Source organism: Anopheles moucheti, chromosome 3 (genome assembly GCF_943734755.1).
Source record: "Anopheles moucheti chromosome 3, idAnoMoucSN_F20_07, whole genome shotgun sequence".
In the NCBI taxonomy this organism is placed as follows: domain Eukaryota; kingdom Metazoa; phylum Arthropoda; class Insecta; order Diptera; family Culicidae; genus Anopheles; species Anopheles moucheti.
In genome coordinates, this window is record NC_069141.1 from 38,981,702 (window position 1) to 39,002,994 (window position 21,293).

Sequence of the window (21,293 nt, forward strand, 5' to 3'; positions counted from 1 at the left end):
CACTCTAATAAAATGTAAATGCATCTACACTCCAATCCCGAACCAGTGGACCAATGCGGTCACGTAAATTTGTTTCCATTAAGCGCACGAATACGACATTTACTGCATACTGATTACGAATTCATACGCGATTTTAAATTATCTGTGGGAGAATAGGTGTGAACTGACGCCTTTCTTTCGATTTAATTTAGAGCAGAATAGTAAAATTAGGCATTTTGAAAATCTATCATTCCTGGCTAGACTTTTCCCTTTCACCTACCTATGGTTGTGCTTCAAATTCGATCTAGCATTTTTTCCCCTATGCTAAACGCTGCCAACCCTTTGCACCATCCCGCACCGAACAAACGAACGTTCGGGAGAAGTTAATTTTTGTACATATCACAAAGCACCTTTTCCATCGGCGTATTTCCGATTGTTTTCTGAAAATAGATCGACTCTATTTTGTGGGAGTTGACCGCACGCAACAAAGGTAACATCAACAGCAACCGTCCGAAGCGTGCGATCTGTCCGGGGAATTGTGTTCGTGAGTGTTGAGCCAACATTACCTAAGAGAGAGGTGTAATGAGGTTTAAATTACTGTTAAGCCTTCTATAGTACTTTGCGGGTGTGCTTACCTGTGCCTGATCTTGCAGGTTTTCAATCTGTACCGGATCTTTAAGACCTCGCGCCTCTGAACGAAACAACACGATGGCTTTCATGCAAGCGAATTCAGCCGGATCTACGAGCACCGATTTAAATCGACAGAGTGTGTCGTTAAGAATCCGTAAGTCTTGAGCCAACTGGAAAGGAATAAAAATTATCATTTGCAGAATTTTCTCAGAGGGCGCCATGTTAGGAAACTCCTTTGCACGTACCTGTCCCGGTTTAAAGAATCCAGAATTGTTTGCGCTATTACAATGTTCGTTCAATGAGAACAACGTGCATGCAGTCGTGTCAATCGGCATACACCATTGGATGGCGTTCAGCAGAAACAGTTCCGCCCAAGACTCTTCCAGCAAGATGACCTGCGAAAATTGAATGCAACATCCATAATGAGCATCAAGCGTTACCAGGTTTATTGCTGAAATCGCTCACCTGATCCCGAAACGTAAGGCTAGCGAAGCTGGGAAGATTCTTGGCCCATTTGACGGCCATAAAAAGCAGTCGTGCACTGGTTTCATAAATGGTTTCTTGAAAGTTGAACATCTGCAACAACCATTGTAAAGTATGTTATTGTTTGTTATTTAATATTTTAAATTAAGATATTTCTTAGAAGTGATTTTCTAATAATTAATAATTAATTATTAATATTCGTATATTCTTCCCATTATACCGTGGTTAACATAATTATATGACCAGCAGATTTTAATAATTTGTTCAAAACAATGAAAAGTTTCCAAACATCTTAAATTTAACATATATATCAGAGCTTTATATATATTTATATATTTATTTAATTATTTATTTACTTTACTTTATTACTTTATTTTATATATGTTCAGAACTTTATAAAACCGTAGTAAATCTTAACAACAAGTATTACAAGCTCATTTCCCTTTTCTCAAAACATTGAAATGAATTGTGCATAATTTAAGCATAGTTTACATTAAACATTAGCTATGAGTTTGAGATGTTACAATACTTTAATTTTAAAAAAAATGCTAGAGTCAATGTACTATATAGAACGTAATTTCATATATGTATTGTGTATTATAACAGGTGGGCTGATAATTGTTTGGCCTATGACAGTAAAACACTTTTTTTTGGCCAAATTTTTTTTTTGTATTCAACTTACGTCCCTTCAAGGATGATTCACCAATTATAGCGGTCTTTCAATTTTTCGATACCATTTTTATAGTAATATTTGCACCTTGCCTCAAAAAACGTCTTTGTTTCGGCGATCACCTCTTTATCCGACGAAAATTTCTTCTCAGAGGACATCCTTTTGGGATCTGAGAAATGGAGTTAGTCACTGAGAGCCAGATCTACGAAATACTGTGGGTGGCGAAGAATTTCGTGGCCTATTTCATGAATTTTTGCCATTGTTTTCACTGATTTGTTGCACGGTGCGTTGTCTTGACGAAACAAAACTTTTTTTTCTTCAAATGCGGCCGTTTTTTGGCGATTTCGTCCTTCAATCGCTCCAATAACTTGAAATAGTAGTTGCTGTTAATGGTTTTTTCTTTCTCAAGATAATCGATGAAGATTATTCCTTGCGAATCCCAAAAAATTGACACCATAACCTTGCCAGCTGATTGTTGCGTTTAGCCCCGCTTTGGAGCAAGTTCATCGCGTCCAGTCCACTCGGATGACTGTCTATTGGACTTTGGAGTGAAGTGGAGAAGCCAAGACTCATCCATGGTAACATACTGACGCAAAAACTCGGATTTATTTCGCTTAAACAGCTACAAACACTGCACGGGATCATCAAATCGTTGTTGTTCAAATGTGAGCTCGCGCGGCAGCCATTTTGCACAGGGCTATCTCATATCCAAATACTAGTGAACGATATGTCCAACACGTTCCTTAGACATCTTTAGGGTGTCAGCTATCTCGATCAGCTTCACATTATGGGTGTTCTTAATAATTTTGTGATTTTTTTTAATGTTTTCTTCTGTAACCACCTCTTTTGGGCTTCCACTGTGTTCACCGACCTTAGGGCTCATTTTACTACTTTTAAATTTAGCATACCAATATCTGATGGTTGATTTTGGTAGAGCAGAGTCCGAAAACTCTTCATCAAGCCAATTTTTGGCTTTAACTATATGTTTCCCCTTCAAAAACTAATATTTTATCATCACGCGAAATTCCTTCTTTTCCATGATTACTCAAAGCACAAAAGTTGCGTCACACAAAATGCTCTAGCTCATTAGGTTATGGCCCGAGTGCTGACAAATTTTGACTGAACTCGTTTGAAGGTTGGTACAAACTAAAAATGATACGGATAAAAATCTTCTAGCGCGATAAATGTGTTAGGCCAAACAATTATCAGCCCACCTGTTAGGTATGGAAAATCCCTCATAATTTCACCAAAGCGAGAACACCAAAGAGATATTTTAGATTTTCCGTTTCAAAACCCAAAATAAAATTATTAAAAAAGAGCTATTTTAAGTACTATAAGAACATACATAGTACAAAAACCGATATCTATATACAAACTCAATACATCAAAAGCTATACTTACAGGTCCTTGTCCATAAAATGGGTGGTTCATCAGGCTTGGTATCGTGTTATTATTTTGTGCCGGATCCGTATCTTCGTCATTGGTAACGTCAATAGAATCATCTGCCGAGAAGGATAACAGGTGAACCAACTATTAAGCAAAGCCCATCCTTTAATTTCTCAACCTAGCACAAATCCCGTACAAATGATGCCGACGAGAAATGTGTACATTTAGTTGCTACTTGGATTCAACCGGATTATAATACCAATGCCATTTGACAAACGATCTTTTCCGTACCACTCCCCGTCCGTATGGCACCAGTGAAAAATAAAATAAATAAAGTGAAACCTTTTTTTATACCACCATGTGTCCGTAATACACCTCTGGTTTTTTTGTAAAATCGGTAAAAAATATCTGGTTTAGTTTTTTTTATACGCCACAGACGTCATCGGTCGTCTGGGGTCGATATGCAAATTAGGTCTTTACGAAGTAAATGCAAAATAAAAATTCAATCAAATGAAAAGCTACCCTATCCAAAATGTATCACAAGGATGTAGGAAAAGATGATGGTTTAGATTGTACGCTAGAAGTAAATTCGTCTGGTGGGGTTTCTTTTGGTCCAAAAGTCGTTTCCAACAAAAAAAAAACTCTTCAAATCAGGAGATTTCATTCCATTTTTACAGTTTCAAAAGGATTCTAATGAATCCTTCATCGTTATATCAAATACATCAAATATCAATTTTCCAATACCGTCTGTCAGATAACGGTTTCATAGAGTAGACATTTGATTGTTTTTAATCGTTTGGCTATCATTAGTGCTAATCGATCGGTTAACACTGCCAAATAAAGTTTTATCATATATCAACGCAAAAATCTGATTCTCTCTGGCTTCTCCAGGATTCAACATCCCATGGACCTATCACAAAAACACTTAACGTATCGAAAAAAGTTCCATCAAACTGTTTTAAAAGTAAATTTATCTACCGCGCCCCTTGCAACGATTTCTGCCTTTTGTAATTCGCTCGATTTCCCTTCCATTTGAGTCACACACAAAAAAAACAACCACCATTGACACGCGAACCCTCGTGCCGCGAAGGACCAACGATCGGTTTGTTTTTTTTTTGCTTTTAATTTTACAACCGTTACCACGCGAAACGTGACAGTAATGCAAGCCTCGATGTCCCAAGAGAAACCAGTTGCAGTTATACCTTTTGCGGATTTTTTTTAGCATCCCTTTTTCGTTTTTTGTGCCTCGGAATCGAAAATACGAATTGCTATTCCATACCGACGAAAAATCCCTGACGTGTGGCGCCGATTCCAAAGGATCATACTTTGGGCGGTTCGGGTTCTCATGATACATCTATTAATAAGCCTTTCGGGAGTTGCAATCGCACATCTGAGACTTTCACGTTTGACGTGCCAATGCTTGAAGGTGATTGATTAATGGAATGAATTAGCTGCTCAATGTTTTCCCTTCCCGATCAATTAATTGATTCTTTGACACTAAGTATAGAATGGTAAATAAATGATTACGAAATTAATGTGCAGTGTTAACATAAAACTCCCAAACAAGATGCATAACAACAAGTAGATGTTAAAAATTAAAACATTTTAAACAAGTGGAAATTTTTAATAAAATATAATGTATTCCTCTTACCAAACAATCGAACAAACATATTTTTGTATGAATTTTCGAATACCCTATAGCTCGGCACTGCAAATATATTTCTCATTCCGTAGGGTGGTGATCATAACTTTCATCATAATTGTCCAGCGCACTCGGACAAATCACGACAAAACAACATTGACTATGCATAATCCTCGGATATCCCTTTCCCAGACGGCGGAATCATTTAGCATAACAGCATAATGATTTACCGGATCTACCCTCCCTTGCTTACGAAACTCACAGAACTTCCAGTCTATCTCTGACCACACTCTTCGTTTACCCTTTTATGCGAAGGGATCGTACGACCCCGATACATAGCCTCTTAGCAAAGTATGACTCGCCCTGCCACATCACACACGCCAAGCCTACTAGTTCCGACGCCCGATCCAACAAACGCTACGAGGGACAATTATTTATGCGATATTAAACCACCCCGAGAAAGTGACAAATAGTTATTTTATGTCCTCTGGGGTAACTCTTCTGCACCTAGCGCCGATCCGTTGGTTCCACTGTGTGGTACGACCTCTCATTAGGCAAATTAATTTTACCGAAAATCGTAGCCTTCGGAAGAGCTCGTATGCCATCTCCCTGCACAATGCCCGCCGATCAGCGAAGTAATCGATTAAATTATGACTATATCATTTTATGACTTTCTCTCGAGATCCCGAGATGAAATCCGGGAAGGATGCGGATTGCGCAACAGTCGAATGTGATTAAAAGTGATAAAAGTTCCATCAAATAAATTGAGCTCACAGTCGCACGAGACACTTACCGTCGTTATCGTTCATGTTGTCCTGTTCCAGAATAGGACTCGCCGATCCACACGAAGAGGAGCTGTGTTGGGGATGCTTCTCGGCACTCATGCCCGAGCCGCCAGTTGGACATCCACCTGTTCCGAGTCCATTCGCTGATGTCCCGTGCGCGGGTGAACCTGCCCCACTCGGTGACTGATCGCCGGCCATCGAATGGTTCGAGGACGACGTTGTATTGAGGTTCTCGGTGGAACCAGACGAAGGGTTCTTGTTGTTGTTGCTATCACCACTGCTGCTGTTCATCGGAACGACAGTGTCTCGGTCCCGATCGGAGCCATTTCCAGCCGAGTGCATCAAGCCGGGCGTTCCGTTGTGTCCCGACATGCCGACACCGTTGAGATTCATCGACAGTCCATTCGCTAGACCGTGCATAGCGGCATGGTGCGGATGGTGGGGATGGTGGTGCGGGAGACTATTTACCAGCGAAGACACCTGGCTATGATGGTGCAGAAATTGACTGGTCGGTAAGGCGGGTGTTGGCAAGATGCTTGGACCGTAGCGCGACGGTGAAAGTAGTGCCAATGAAACTGGAGGCCTGGAGGATGAGAATGTAAACGTTTTCAGTTCAGTGCGATATTCAAAATTACTAACAAGGGCTTGGACTAGGCGGGTAGGATAGTATTCCAGATCCAACTAATAAGAACATCAAATTAACCTTTGATAAGAGCGTCAGGTACTCTGAAATACACATCGGTAATGCAATTGAGGAATTCTGACACAAAATATTCATTCTCACCCAAACACTCCGACGGCAACGGCTGCTTCTCGCAGGGCCCGACCCTGCTCCATATCCCGCAGCGCTTCCGGTCGGATTGTTGCTGTATTTCGTGGTTGACGCTCATTTTGTACGGCTGAAACGAAATAAAGGAATCACATCAGACACGAGACCGTGTGAGAACTTTTTGCACAAGATTTTCGCTAATTGTTAAGCAAGGATCACCCATGAAGGTTCGCACCGTTTAAAAATCCTCTCCGGGACATGTCGGGAAGGTCGGTACCATTTTTATGCATAATTAATTTCGCCATATTTGCAGCCGTGGGCGTGCGTTTTGGCAGTTGGTTAAGTAAACGGAACAATTTGTTACTCTCTGGGAACAGTAGGGCTACAAACATTGGTTGTTTCAACTCCTCATTAACATTCGCACAGAACCCGTGAAGTCTTTTTTTCCTCTTTTCCCTTAAACATTTCAACGATCTTGTCATTTTCACACCTCATAAGTGTCCACATACGACCATGGCACGGCACGTGGCCAAGCCACGGCGTTCGGGACAGCAGGAGATCCTCCAAATTGTGGTTAAATGATCCACAACCCAGAGGAAACCGCTAACCCGACCGTTTTATGCAAACGAACTCTCACAACGACAGCTCGACCCTTTTCGGGAACCGATCTTTTGACATGATTGCTCATACAACCCGCAAACACCTCGCGCACGTACAGCGAAATGCCGTGCGGCGATGTCTTGTTAGCACAACCCTCCTTCAGCACTCTCGTCACATCCGAAAGACAAACCAATTTGTTACACAAAAATAATTAGAACATTGTTCACGTCATTCGCCTCCCGAAAGCCACAGCGAACGCGTGCCATCAGTTTGTCCCGGCCTCGAGAACCTGTGGCATCAGTGGCCTTGGTCGACGATGGCCATCGGTGGTGCTTGTTATGGATGCTTTACTGAAAATCGAAAGTATGAGATCATTTGAATAAACATACATACAAAACGGTTCGCCCTGCATCGGGGGCGCTTGAGCAAAGCATGAAAAGGGGAGGGAAGGCCGTATGACAGTTTGTCTAACCTAGTGCGCTGAGGGAGGATTAAAAAACATAAAACAGTAAAGTTAGTAGCAGGTGGTGACGGTGGTTACCAAATACGTCAATAATTCTTTTCATCTGCTGCCTCAAACTCCCTACGATGCACTGTATTGCTTTTGATGCATGGGATGAAAAAGAGAGATAGAAAGAAACAAATACAAACACGAAAGTAGCACAGTTACGATAACAATTTGGCTCAAAATGCACTACAAATAATCATTCAGGCTGTGCAGGCAAAGCAAGAGTTGACATTCAATATCTTCATCCCAAAAGCTCAGAAAACTGTGGATATTATTTTAACGGTGAACGTTGTACTAGCAATCAATTTTACCATAACTTCATAACCCAGTACCCACCGTGTTCCAATATCAACAAGTAGATTTCTTTTCAAATTTCCCAGCCAGATAATGTCGCCTTCCCATCAACAGGTGCTCCCTTCTCACAACACATTCTTTCTTGCATAACAATCTCTTCAATTTTCTTACCGAAGCTTTCATCCGACAGAAAAGAACCGGGTCTAGAGCGGCATTCTCGCGTTATAATCTTTTCCGATTGTTTTCTGGTCGACCTACAGTAAGCCGAGTTCCAGTATTTCTCCAGTTCTTATCAGTTTCTCTTGATGGATCATTTGCAAGTTCTTAAAACGTAATTTGTAATGTGTATTTAATAACAAGCAAAAGGTAGCCAAGTGTAACAACTCACTTTCCTCATAACGCCCAATATTGGTTCAGCTTTACTACACGCGAATGTTGTTTTGCAGCTTCACTACGGAAACAATTGGAAGTGTTTCGGAGTGATTCGACTCGTGCGAGTTTTGTGCCTCATTTGCGTGTGCCATGAGCGTAATCAGTCGCCATTGCCGCTCGACTTTGATGCTACCATTAATGAGCAAACTGATGATGGACCCCTGGGGGCACCTTGTGAGCTTGTTTCAACATGGTACGACCTTCGGTTGGCAGCTGCGGGAGGATGAAACCGCGCACGTGTCTTGTAAAATTTACATCACCCAAGTGTGCAAACGAAACAACACACAGCCACACACGAAATTAACACCCCGGAACGGGTGTGACGATGGAGGACATCCACAACAATGTTGATCATCTCCAATCACAGCATGAAACAAGTTTTTCCTTTGACGGATTGCAACATTTTTTAGCATTTGATTATACACAGCCCTGTACTTTATATTAGACCAACTAAGATAAAAAAGATGGCTTAGAACTCTCTAATCAAGTTTTGCGTTCGTCTACCGTTTGCATTAGTGTTAAAAATGCTCATCTAAATGTTGATATGTTTTCAAGTGTCTCTAATTTGAATTGTTTTACAGATTGCTTGCCTAACAGTTTCTTATTCCCTTTGCCAACGGAGTTTAACAGCAATATGATCACCATTTTAAACAATCCATTCCAAAAGTTTTTGCAACAAGAAATGCACCATTTTCATTCCCTGTATTGTAGACAAAGAGTGAAGTACAATTATGAAAACGTTTGTTTGAAATATCCGGCGAGGCGAATACAAATCAATTATTAGCGATGGATGCGCAATGCGCTCTAGTATGTGAATGCCTTCAGCTTATGTTTAAACGCTATGCTAATGTTTTCTTTTCCCACAGGACAATTGTTTTTTTCACCACAAACTTAAATGCTTTTGATTGAACTATTCGCAGCAAGTCGTTGTAGTCTGGCCTGGATTTGAAATTGATCACACACACACACACACACCCAAAAAACCATTTTTTATGCGTCAATACAGGTACAAAGCATTTTGCATTGCGAAATCGTACGGGGTCGTAATTCAATTGCAATGTCCAGTGTTCTACGACATCACGTTTAAGAACGACGGATTGACGAATTTGCTCTAATGCTTGGTAACTCAATTAGTAAGGATATTTTGGAGTTTATAAGCTACGTTTCTAGTACCATTTGATTGGTTTCCAGCTAAGCGCATTAAAAATGAGAAGGTTTATTCAGTATAGCGCTTTTCCAAACTCAAAGAAAAAGTATTGAAAGCTTGTTTTAGAGTAGCTTAGCTATGATGTTAAAGCAGAAATTGATATCGCAAATACAGTAGCATCAATATCGATTAACACTTAAAGTTTTCAACATTGTATCTGTGAAGTTTTATAGATAACCAAATTGCATGTTGTTTAAGATTTTCATTACACGATCTGTATGTCATAAATTCAAAGGGTTTCAAAGCCAATTTAAACCCAAAGTATTCAAGTTTCCTAACACAACAAAGTGAACAGAATAGCTTTATCGTTGAAAGGTACATAATACATCCCAACATTTGTCAATTAGCCTTATAAAATACTCGGACCAAATATGTTGCATAAAATGATACCGTTTGCTACAAACTTACCATCTTTGTTCATTCCCATCGTAAGGCATTTTTTCAATCGGCATGCTTGGCACTGATTCCTGTGCGCCTTATCCACTGTGCAGCTTCCCGTTCCAGCCTGGCATCTGTAATGACGAAAACCATGTACACATTAGCTCATTGGATTATACGCCTACAATTAATACTGTCCTTGGTATCTAAAACCTCTGAACTCTGCGTACCGATGAGGATTAAAATCGTGACCAACACTTAACACCATCAGATTAAATGCACCAACGTACTGTAATTCAAACTCATTGGTAGAAGCAACACCATGCCACGATGGTCCAGAAACTGAACAGTTTTCGTGACATATGTGACCCCATGACACTGTTATTTTCGTGTTAAAGCCACAAGCCCACACAACTTCACAGTCACCAAGCGTGCAGCGATTATAGCCCTTCCAGGGAGCAACCAAGGCAAATGCAAAGATACGCACCTATTCGCATCTATCCTCTCGCACAGCAACCCTCCTGTCTGTATGATGCTCTTCCTTTACCATTCTAAATGAACAGAATTACAAGTACTCTCTCAGAGTTCCTCCGTTTGAACAAAAGAATGTTTAATACCGGATCAACTCTTTGCATTTTGGTGGCCTGGCATCCCTACAACGTCCCATCGAACACTCGAATCAACGTTCCTCCAAATCAACACGCATCCTGGCATTTCGGAGTATTCTAAATCTCATTAGACAGAATGCCACCAAAAAAGGGCTGTTCATTGAAATTGAACTGTTGGCATGAGTCGTCCGTACGCCAAACGTTCACTCGTACTGCCTAATGCTCCACTCGGGAGGGACTGACGATAGAAACGAAGGACGGACGACGACCATGCAAAGTTCAATGTGCCAAAGTGGAAATGCGAAAACACAATTTTCTTTCCAATAAATTGAATACAATGAACACTGGTCGATCCTGGGGAACATCAAACCAACGCACAGTCGAAGGTCCCAGCTGATGCCTTTGCCTTTTTTGAGCGGATTAAGTGTTGGCTGGTGTGGCGAGGTGATAGAGAGTGATCAAATACGCTTTGCAAGTGTTGGCCTCCATCGTTCATGAAATGTTCGATCCTTGCCGTTCGACTACAGGCAGACAACAAAATGGTGGATACAATCAGGCACAAAGTGAACAAAAAATAGAATTTGGGTTTAATTTCCACAATTGTGGACATAGTGCTTTTGATTTTTCGGACTAGAGCTAGTATATTAGATGCGAACGATACGAATTACATTTCAATGCGTAGCTTTTGATTGCAATATTTTCTTATTTTGTTAAATGAAACTGTATTGACATTAATTTGTGTTTATATGATCGCATGGCACTATTACATTCTAAAATTCATTGTAAAGTTTAGTTTCAAATAAGAAAACAAAACTACAATGAGAATATAATACAGTCTAAAAAGTAATTGTTCTGAATTCGCCAATGAGATAAATTAAAGAAAATTTATACAGTATTTAAGAACAATCAAAAACTGTTCACAATACTCCGGTGAATATATTCATTCGATGAACTAAATCATTCAAACGAAGGTTACTTCACCTGGGTTTAATACGATATATTTATTCCCCCTTATAATTTTAATTTAGTAACTTCCCCATCCATTACCGGTAAATAGCGTTTAAATCTCCTATCATCTCACAAACAATGAAAAATTATCCTCCTCTCCGATGAGCATCAAATACGCCGTGGTCGAAAATTCTCCATTCTTGGTCCCATTTGGTCAAGTGTATTTTCAGAAAAACTTCAATCGTTCCCCTGAGACACAACCATCAAACCGTAGGAGAAAGACGTTTAATCCTCGATCGGTCAAAAGCATCTGTGATACCTGCAGAATCATCTCTGATATCAGATCTCCTTCTCAGTTGATATTCATTTGTCACTTTTTATTCCCTCCACGAAAGTACTGTGAAATGACCCTTCAAACCCCAAAGCTGTCGTCTTCTCAACAGTGCGGTTACAGTTCAAATCTATTGTGGCGAAATACATTCACTGAATCTCATCCACCCCTTTGATCTTACTCTTTAAACCTACCATTTTGTGCAAAATGCACAATAAATCGTTTGTTTATATACACGTTCGTTATGGCAAAATAGCCTGTTTGAATATTAAACTTCGTTCATACCCGTCACTCCAATCATTGGCCAACAGCAGACATGCAGTAGATCTAATGGCTCCCCGACGGCTTCATTTCACTGACACTGACGAATAAACTTCTGCGAGTATCAACTGTACCGTCCATCCTCTACTTCGAAAACCCTTTCCGTCCATTTGTATCGAGCCGTCACGTCTCTCACTCTTGACACTATCAAGCTAAACACTCGATACGACTACATATCTATCAACGAAACGCATGCTCAGCGCACCACAAATATCAAAACGTTGAATCAAAATTTGAGTCCACTCTGTTTGCTATATTCCACAGCTCCCCTGAGTTGGCCACGGATTACAGCGGGATTACGGGTTTGTGTGATTTATGGAACCAAAGCTCCGAAAAATGATAATGTTCTTGCTGCTGGAGGCCCGATTCCCCGGACGATTCCAGCACTACCAGGGCTCAGGTGGAAAAGTCGATCGAGTTTATGCGACACTGGGACATGAGGCAGATTACACGTCACAATGGACCAGGACCACCCTTGGTAGCTATCGTCCTTTGCTTTCATATCGCGATGATAAAATGGAGCCACGCTTTCTCGCTTTTTATGTTGCCTCATAAATCTGCTCCAGATGTGCTGAGCGAGACCCATCGACAGGGGTGGAAGACGTCGGGTACCACCATTTGCTTTCGAAATTGGAAACTTTGAAGTAATAGCACTTCGGAAAACTTCATACTCTTTCGAGACATTGTGGCGCAACGTTCTGCCTTCACCTTTCGTTGTCATGATTTCCTCAGAGCTCTCTTGAATTGTGGCTCCAAAGAGTTTCAAAGTGTTTGAATCAGAACCTTCATGCTGAGGTCTTCTTTAAAAGGAAACACCTTGAATCTTGGGCATCCGAAGCATATGTTTGATTTACAATTTACCAGACTTTTAAAACCATGAAATATCAATTAATCATAACACCATTTAGTGGCGGGGTAATCTTCTCATGCAACGCCCTACGTCCGAAAACTGGTTCCTTTTAATACCTCGCGCATTGTAGACAACGAAGCGAAACCCAACCTGACAGAAGGCAGAAACCTCGATGCAAAGGATCAGTGGTGAATCCTTGCACAAATCCTACACCAACTGGTGCTAGTTTACACCCAGCGAAAGAGCTAGGGACCGTTTTTTGTGTGCTGGTCTTCCCTTTATTAAATATGCCACATATTCTTCACGCTGGTCATTGTCAATCGTACCCAAGAGTAAAGTGCATTAACTTCACCACGCATTCGGCGGCATCATCCCGGACACAATTGAATGGTAACATCTGATCGATTTCCGCCTAATCTGTCGTCTACGGGGAACAACTGGAAACTATTGCTACTTCAACTACCCGACTTGACCTGGGACCCGTTTCCGAGGGGTGCCGGGTGAATTGTTGATTAATTAGAATTTAATTTATTGAGTGGCACTCTCGCACTGGCGCTACCGACAACAACCAACGCGCACCCCTGCTGCAACTCCTATCCGACCAGTCATCAGTCACGCCAACTTGGCGGTGTGCATTGATTCCGAGAGGGGTTTTTACGTTAAACTGATACGGGGATTAAGTTGTAGCATCTCGGGCGCACTTGGAAATCTGCCACCAATGCGCGTGAGTCCTTTCCTCTGCACGGTGAGGTGAGCAATAACAACAGAGAAAAAACCAAACCAGGAACTCATTTCTATTCTAGGGACACGAGGGTGCTTCTCGTAGAGGCAGTGGTAAATATTTACCAGATTTTGTTTGCCCGACGCGACCTCGCCGGAAGGCATTAGCTTGAGGGACCACACTGTGTCGCTTTTCCTCCTTTGTTTGATTCGATTGTTATCGGCTAACGAGGAGGTGTTTTGATCGGAAAGCTATTATTGTGTTTGCGAAGGAAATCGGGATGGTTTGTTGTCTTTCGAAAGCACCAACATCAAATATGATGTATGTCGACATAACAAACGCGTGTCGGGATTAGGGCTACAAATTATTTCTGTTTGACGGATTGTGGTGGTGTGGAATAAATTTATGACAACATAGCTTAGTCAAGCATGAATATTCAACGGAATACTCTTACTTAATGGACCACCTAGGCCAAAAATATAAAACGCATCTTTGTCTTTCAAAGACTCATATACACTGAGGAACAACGCCATGACGTTTGAAATTAAATATAAGTACCGATTGAGCAATCAAACCCTGTCCTATGACGCATTCTGACAGTCATTTTATGCAATTGTACTTACCGATAAATCAATTTCCTCCGGACACTGCGTTTGAAGAACCCGGAGCATCCATTGCATGCCAATATGCCGTAATGCTTTCCGGAGCTCGTATCTCCACATACGACGCAAATCAGACCGAGGTTCTGAGCCTTCCTGGCTGAGGAACTCGAACTCTCGTTTACATGCTGGGGAGGCCACGGTAACAGTCGATTCTGAGGTGAATAACACGAAATGGGCGAGCCTCGGTGTTCTGTGGACGAGAGTGAGAATCCAATAAAGTTATGAATTACAATCTTGGCCATTTTACACAGAATGCACTGACACCACACTCAATCTCACCTCCTTTCCCGGACATTCCATTCTCCATGCGGGCTAGTCCTCCGTGAGTAGCATCATCAATGCCGAACGTTCGACCTCCATCATCCTTCTCAAGTTTATCGTAGAACTCCGCGATAGAACCTTTACTGAATCCTGAAATGAAAGCCATTCGGGAATGATCGCGATCAGCACCTCTTGTGTCTTGTACGAATAACACCGCTCTACCTCGTGTATCCTTAATTATCATCTCTACTCGTTTATTTGCCCAGATACTTCTGTTCCTCTCCTCCCAGCCTGACCTCGACACATCACCTCCAACTTACTGCGGCCCAGCAGCCATCTTACTCGACTCAACAAACAGTGGATCGGGCAGTTAACAAACACACATCTCTCGCATACCCTTACGCCGCTTCAAGAGCACCACACCGAAACGTCTTCCGCTACGAATAAGAAATTAACTGCTGTTTATTCAGCGGTCAATTCCCAAACAGACACGGTTACTTTGTGGTGGTGTTATACGTGGCTTCTGGAAAAATCTCATTACTTGAGTATGATTTCACAAACATTGTTTATCACGTTCGACCTTATCGAGTGTCCTCAACTAATTTGTAAACCAATCTCACCTTAATTGTGATGCAATGTAGAGTCCTCAATCTAATTTTAATGCGATTGAATGTAGATCAAACTCTTACCCATACCCACTTGCTTAAGAAACGCGACTGCCATCACGGAATGCTAATCAATTACGTCTGCCACCAAGCAGAAGCTAACACCGTCGACTCCGCGTGAATTCTTTTCGCCTTCAATGAGAACAGAGGAAACCATTTTGGTTTCAACACTTCACTTCATGTATCGTCACATTGTCTCTAGCTTAGGAGGAATTTCAAATTTGCAACTCATCTTTAGAACATCTGTAACAACAAGCCGTTCGCTCCCATTCAGAGGCCCACCATCGAGTTATGACAGACGAACAAAGTCACCGCGTAAAATTAACATCCTGCTCAATGGCGAGACAATCGACACAAGACCAGATCATCTTTTTTGTAGCGGTTCACTTTTGCCGAATGGGGGCTCAACTATGCGCTCCTTGTTCAACAATGTTCCAGCGATATTTAAACACGCATCAGCTCTCGAAGTGCGATCCAAGCGTTGATTCAACAAAGATCCACAAGAACGAGTGAACCTTTCAGAGGTCTTTATTTCGAAATTCCTAAAGCACGAAGCAGCTTTGAGCATCTCAAAAAAACCAACAACAACTGAATCAATACGCTGTTGGATGACATCAGAACTGTGGAATTACTTGTCATCATCTCGTCGCCGTGACAGTTGGTAACAGTGTTGCTACCGAAGTCGAATGGAGTGGTTGAGACTCTTATTTCGAGGTTGTACGATGATCATTTACAGTTTGATTTTGTTCAATGTTGGTGGTTGTCAAATCGACGCATGGTTTACAATCTTTAAACATTTTTTTCTTGAAATTCAGGAAACGTTGAGCTGATGTATGAGAAATTGCTTAAATTTGATTAACTTACTTTTCATCAAAAAAAGTTATTAAACAACACCGAAATTCCTAAACAAGCATATTTAGTTTGATAAAATATCGATCTTGTTTGTCTTTTAATGAATTTGTTTCATATATTTATTTCGTGCTCAAGTGCTTCAAGATATTTCAAAATTTTTCTTGCGCTAATCAAGCTTTTCATCTCATTTATCTTTTGATATTACTTTGAGCTCTTGTTCTTAAACAATATGCAAATTTTTCTAGCGTATTGTATCCAATTAACTTTATTCTTTACAATGAGATCCAATAAACGCTCATTACCGACGAACCGATAGCTGAGGCGCGACTATTTCATTTATGTAGAACATCTTGTACAATACACTTATTTCATACCCTCAATTCACATTGCTAAATGATACTTTAATTTAAATAATAAATCCCATCCAAACTGTAGTAAATACACTTTTGAAACTGAATTATTTTTATTCACAGAGTTTGCAATGTCGATAATCGATTACCTTTCGTCATCAATAGCCTCCGTTTAGCTTACTTACCACTCTTGTTATCCTGCAGTACGGTCGAGCTGTCCATGTTACCGTTTTTCTTGCTGAACCGAAACATCCAAAACCACTTGCACAAAAGCTCTGTCCCGACGGATGTGCTCCTATCAGCATCCCATTGACTCTTGGCGTAGATGATTAGACAAGTCTCGTTCGCGGTTGTATGATTTCCAAGTGCGTGGAAGAACAGTACGCAACTTCACGAGTGTATTCGCTAACAGTCTATTAATCCATGCTGTCAAATGTGGCTTCAGAAGCGGATTCGGAAGGCTTAGCGACACTTTTCACTATCAAACGAACATTCGTTTACTGCACTGATTTGCTAAAAGGTCTTGCTTCCTCCACAAAAAGGCATATCACGCGTATTGAAATAAAAACTACCGTAGGCTACGGAATCTCACGTACTTCCAGAGCCACCAGAACCCGTATCGCACGCTGTCAGTAGTGCGGGAACATTCTGAGTTCTGTTCGAAACCCAATTAACTTCCGACACGCTCAAACCGACCAATGCACTCACAGCAACATGCAAAAACTGCAATTGCACACCTCGGAGCAACAAACAGTACGATTTGCGACAATTGTTTTTTTTATTGCACAACGTATTTTTTGTCGTCGAAATTGCTTCGGCACTTTGTCACTTCGATTCTTTGATGCGTGGTGTCTTCACAAAACTGCCCCGTTCGACAATAACACAATGCGTTCATCCGACGGTATGTCGCTGGGCCTCATCAACACCTTCGGCGACTGTCGTTCGTTCTGCTACTAGAAATCACTCCGTCAAATCGAACACACCGAACACACCAGCCAGCACCTTCGCCAGTTCCGTTGACACAACTGCCAATCTTTCGACACCGAGGCCTCGTCACACTGATGCTTGCGCTGCTGCCTGACGGGCTGCTACTGCTGCCCGTGTATTCTCGCTGACAGCAACTGACGATCGGGGCGAAAATTCATGCAATCGGAAATCTATGATTCGTCCTCTCTTGATGTCGAAAGTCCACATTTGTTACCTTTGCCACTTGTAAGCCCTAAGCTAACTCCTCCCTTATTGGTCGTTTATGTACATGGTGCGCGCGGAAAAGCGCGGTGAAAAGCGAGACGTCGGCCAGGAGTACTGGCGGTAAACGTTTTCCACCCCTCGCGAACTTCGCTGGGAGGATGCTACGGTAGTCTCTCTGGCTCTGTGTTTCCGTTCACGTCGAGGGTTCTTTCGCTCACTCTGCCTGCTAACACTGCGCCAGTCAGACCATCCGAATGCAGGGCTACATCAAACGGTAGCGATATTGTTGCTTTTTGTTGGCCGTTATCGCTCTCGCTTGCTCGCTATTTTCCATCTCCCGAGATCTGTTCACTGTGGAGCTGTGTCGGGCGAACAAACCCTCGGTACAGACTAAAGGCCAAGTGAACACGACATCATACGATGCAAGTGAGTGTTTTGCAGAGGGCTTAGTCGATCACGAGTATGACGGGAACTGTGACAGTGACCTCCGAATTGTTTGTGACTGTGCGGTAATAATGTTTGTTGTATTAAGTTTAACTAAAGTCATCATACATTATATTACAAAAAATCGTGTCAACTAAGCTGTTATCCCAGATGGGTTTATAATTATTTACTTTTCTTTGTTGATATTTCATAAAATACTCAGTCGCTCAATGAGTTTAGTAGTTAGATGTTATTTCTTACCACTAAGTCAATTCCATAACAACACTTTATTAATTTGTATGTACTTTGGAATGTTTCTAAGTACACTGCTAGACAGACGTTGGGCTCTAATAACTTGTAGAACTTTATTGAAAACTGCATGAAGAAAGTCGCGATATATTAGTAAAAATAAATAGGATGATCAGACCCTCTAGAAACCAGAACAACTCTTGCTCCATACAAAACTTCGACTAACAAATCCTATCTGACCCATCCTTTATTCGTCACTGTAAAGTGAACGCTTGGCAGTAGCCGTAGATACTGTCGTAGTTCTGCCACAATGTTGATCGATGAATCCGGTTCATTCCGCTTCCCAAACATCTGGACTCCTGCAACGCACCATCAACTGTGTATACATAAAATACTTTTTTCATTGTTTGTGACGGCGCGAATATCTGTCCACCACACAGTCACGGTGAGTGTACTACGATGACATTTATTACTAACGTAGAAGTGCCGTCTTTTGGTCCGCTGTCCGCTACCGCTTCACGTTCGGCCTTATTCCAGCAAGCAGCAGCACGGCTTTTACTCTGTACATTTTGCTTTTCCCATGATGTCATCTTGCCACCGGCCATCACAGTGCGAAGGGTTATGCGCATGCCATTTCTCGGTGTGTTGGGCCCAGTGTCAGTGTATTCTCTCCTCAACTCGAAGCGATGAGAAGATTGTGCATGCATGCGAGCGAAAGAGTCTCACACGAAGAAAGTGAAGTTGTGTTCCCAGTTTCTCGGGTTTGCGGATGAGTCGTCGCCATTTGGGGTTCTGTTGAGCAGATGCAGGACGTGGAGTGGCTAGAGGATGACTGCAGAAGAAGGAGAAGGATGCGAGTAGTCAGCTGAACTATGACAGGCGCTTTTTCCTGGGTTTGCACACTCCGCAGCGTACATCTCCTGCGTCTCTTGGGTTTCTTGTCAGTGGATCGTTCAGTGTGTTGGATCGCCGTCATGTTTCGCGCTATGGCTGGTGCAGACACGCCTCTCAAAGTAGGCGGAGCATACGCAACGAGCGCACTCATTTTGCTCGCCAAGGGAAAATCGAATCGCGCTTTGTTCGTCTTTCACGGTGGAAAACCACTGCCGGCGCTTGCTGCGGGTTCGTGCAAGAGAGCAAGAACGATACAAAAAGTCAGCTTATGTATCTACCAAAAGCCTAACACCATAAAGTGGGATTTCGTGCGACAGTTGCTGTTCAATGTGGCACCAGCAGCACATAAAACCGTTGGAGCGGGGCGGTTAGTAAGGTTAAACATAGATCGAAAAAGCAAAGCATAAATATTCAACATTGCACGGGATGTGGGTCTTGCGGGTCTTGATTGTTTACTGAGCCCCGTTTTATTTTACTTTCCGTTTTTCTCTTTTCCAAAATGGAAAACCTCTTGCTGGCATTCGTTCGGTTCGGTTCGGTTCGGTTGGAAGTGGATTGAACTGATTTCTAGTCGTTATCAGACCCTTTCCTGTCCGCCAACACTTCCATGTGTTCGATGACGCAAAAGGCCCACAATCACCGAACAAGAGTCAGCGGTCCATCCTCAGCCCACTTGCAAAATGGGTTGCTCATTGGATCCCTTATCGATCCATCCAATCCATTCTCTCGAATGCGGTCAGTCATTTAGCGTTTTACTCTTTTTGTGTTGATGTATTGATTTTTCACTAAAATAAACTCAATTTCTCCTTCGTTCTTGTGCTTTTCGGAAGGTCGAGTTTTTTGTTTGTTGTTTAATGACTTTTTTTCGCATGCCACTTATTTGCAAAGGCTCCGTCTGTCCGTTGGTCTTTGAGATATAGCTTCAAAATCAAAAAGAGTTCAGGGAGAATCGGCGTCAATTGTCGTTCGTGTCGTTCGGCTGAACGCCGACAGCCAGGCCTGCAAGTCGAACGAAAATGGTCCACCAGGACGTGACTCTATTGGACATCGTGTTGCACTTGCATTCTGTCGACTTGCAGCTTGCAGATTGATTTTTTACTGCTACTCTTTCGGCACGGCGGTTGTTCAAAGAACAATCGATTGCACTTTGAAATCCGTGCCGTGCGGATTGAACGGACATGTGTAATTTGCGGACCGGAGACACCTGATAACTGATGCCATTTGCACCGGACCTCCGAGGCTTGGCAGCAGACTTCGTAATTGGGTTTGCTGCATCGTCGATAAACTGATTAACGGCAATCATCATGCTGCTGACGGTGGCCGTTGAAAGAGTCTGAAGAGACCGTCCGATGCAAAACACGATCGAAACGTGCAGTCTTGCGGCTCGCGGCCCACATACGTTTTATTCGTGCAATGATGACCATTATTGAGATCGAATGCTCAGCATGCGAACGTGGGACGCCGGCCATTCGCGATGAGCCCACAAATGGACTGGAAAATTAATCGACGCGGTTTCAGTTTATTGCGATTTCTTTTCAATTGTTCTTGTGTGATGGAGGATTTTGATGACTTTTTTCCTCCCGACCGGTTGTTGATTCAGTTTGAACTGACCGTTAAATCAGTGGTACGGCCATTACTGCTCCGAAATAAACAGAAACGTCAACAATAAGTTTGTTCGTATTCTTCAACACTTCGACGAACTAAGAGCATCCAAATATGTTGATATTTCGATATTTCACGCATTGAAAGATGAATAAATTTCCGGTTTTCCAAAGTGTCTTTAACTAATTACATCCAATGGCGGAACCAAAAAGCATTATCATTCGAACACGAACCCCACGCGGATGGTTGATGGCAGATGTAAATTCACTCTTGAACCCATTTATTCCCGTTCCCATTGCAAGAGATACCGAACGGGAAACATTATAAATCTAACCCCTAATACTACTTAATCTTTCCTCGCGCTTGTTTTGCTCAACTTGCCATCCTCACCCCGCACTAGTTGGCGGATGTTGGCGCTTGTTCACTAAATCGGGTCCTTGCTCTGAAACTCCGCGCTTTATGTGTGCGCTTGCTTGCCATCAGTCAAATATGTAGTCTCCCTCATTGTATCCGTTCATTTCCTTCTAGCACACACTCTTTCTCTCTCTTTCGTCTGCCAGGACCGGTTACGCTAGACGACGAGCATAACAAACACCAAAGCC

General features: G+C 42.1%; 1 protein-coding gene across 1 annotated transcript; it reads right to left on the bottom strand.

The window, feature by feature from the left end:
• Window positions 1-362: 362 nt before the first annotated feature.
• On the bottom strand, window positions 363-16,584 carry LOC128304006 (photoreceptor-specific nuclear receptor-like). Its single transcript, XM_053041120.1, has 12 exons — window positions 16,518-16,584; window positions 14,484-14,615; window positions 14,166-14,394; window positions 9,794-9,897; window positions 7,486-7,545; window positions 6,360-6,474; window positions 5,584-6,158; window positions 3,164-3,264; window positions 1,075-1,185; window positions 855-1,004; window positions 615-779; window positions 363-545 (listed from the first exon to the last, which is right to left on the bottom strand). Exons 1-12 carry the CDS (start codon window positions 16,582-16,584, stop codon window positions 363-365), a joined length of 1,992 nt encoding a protein of 663 aa, XP_052897080.1.
• Window positions 16,585-21,293: the final 4,709 nt, after the last annotated feature.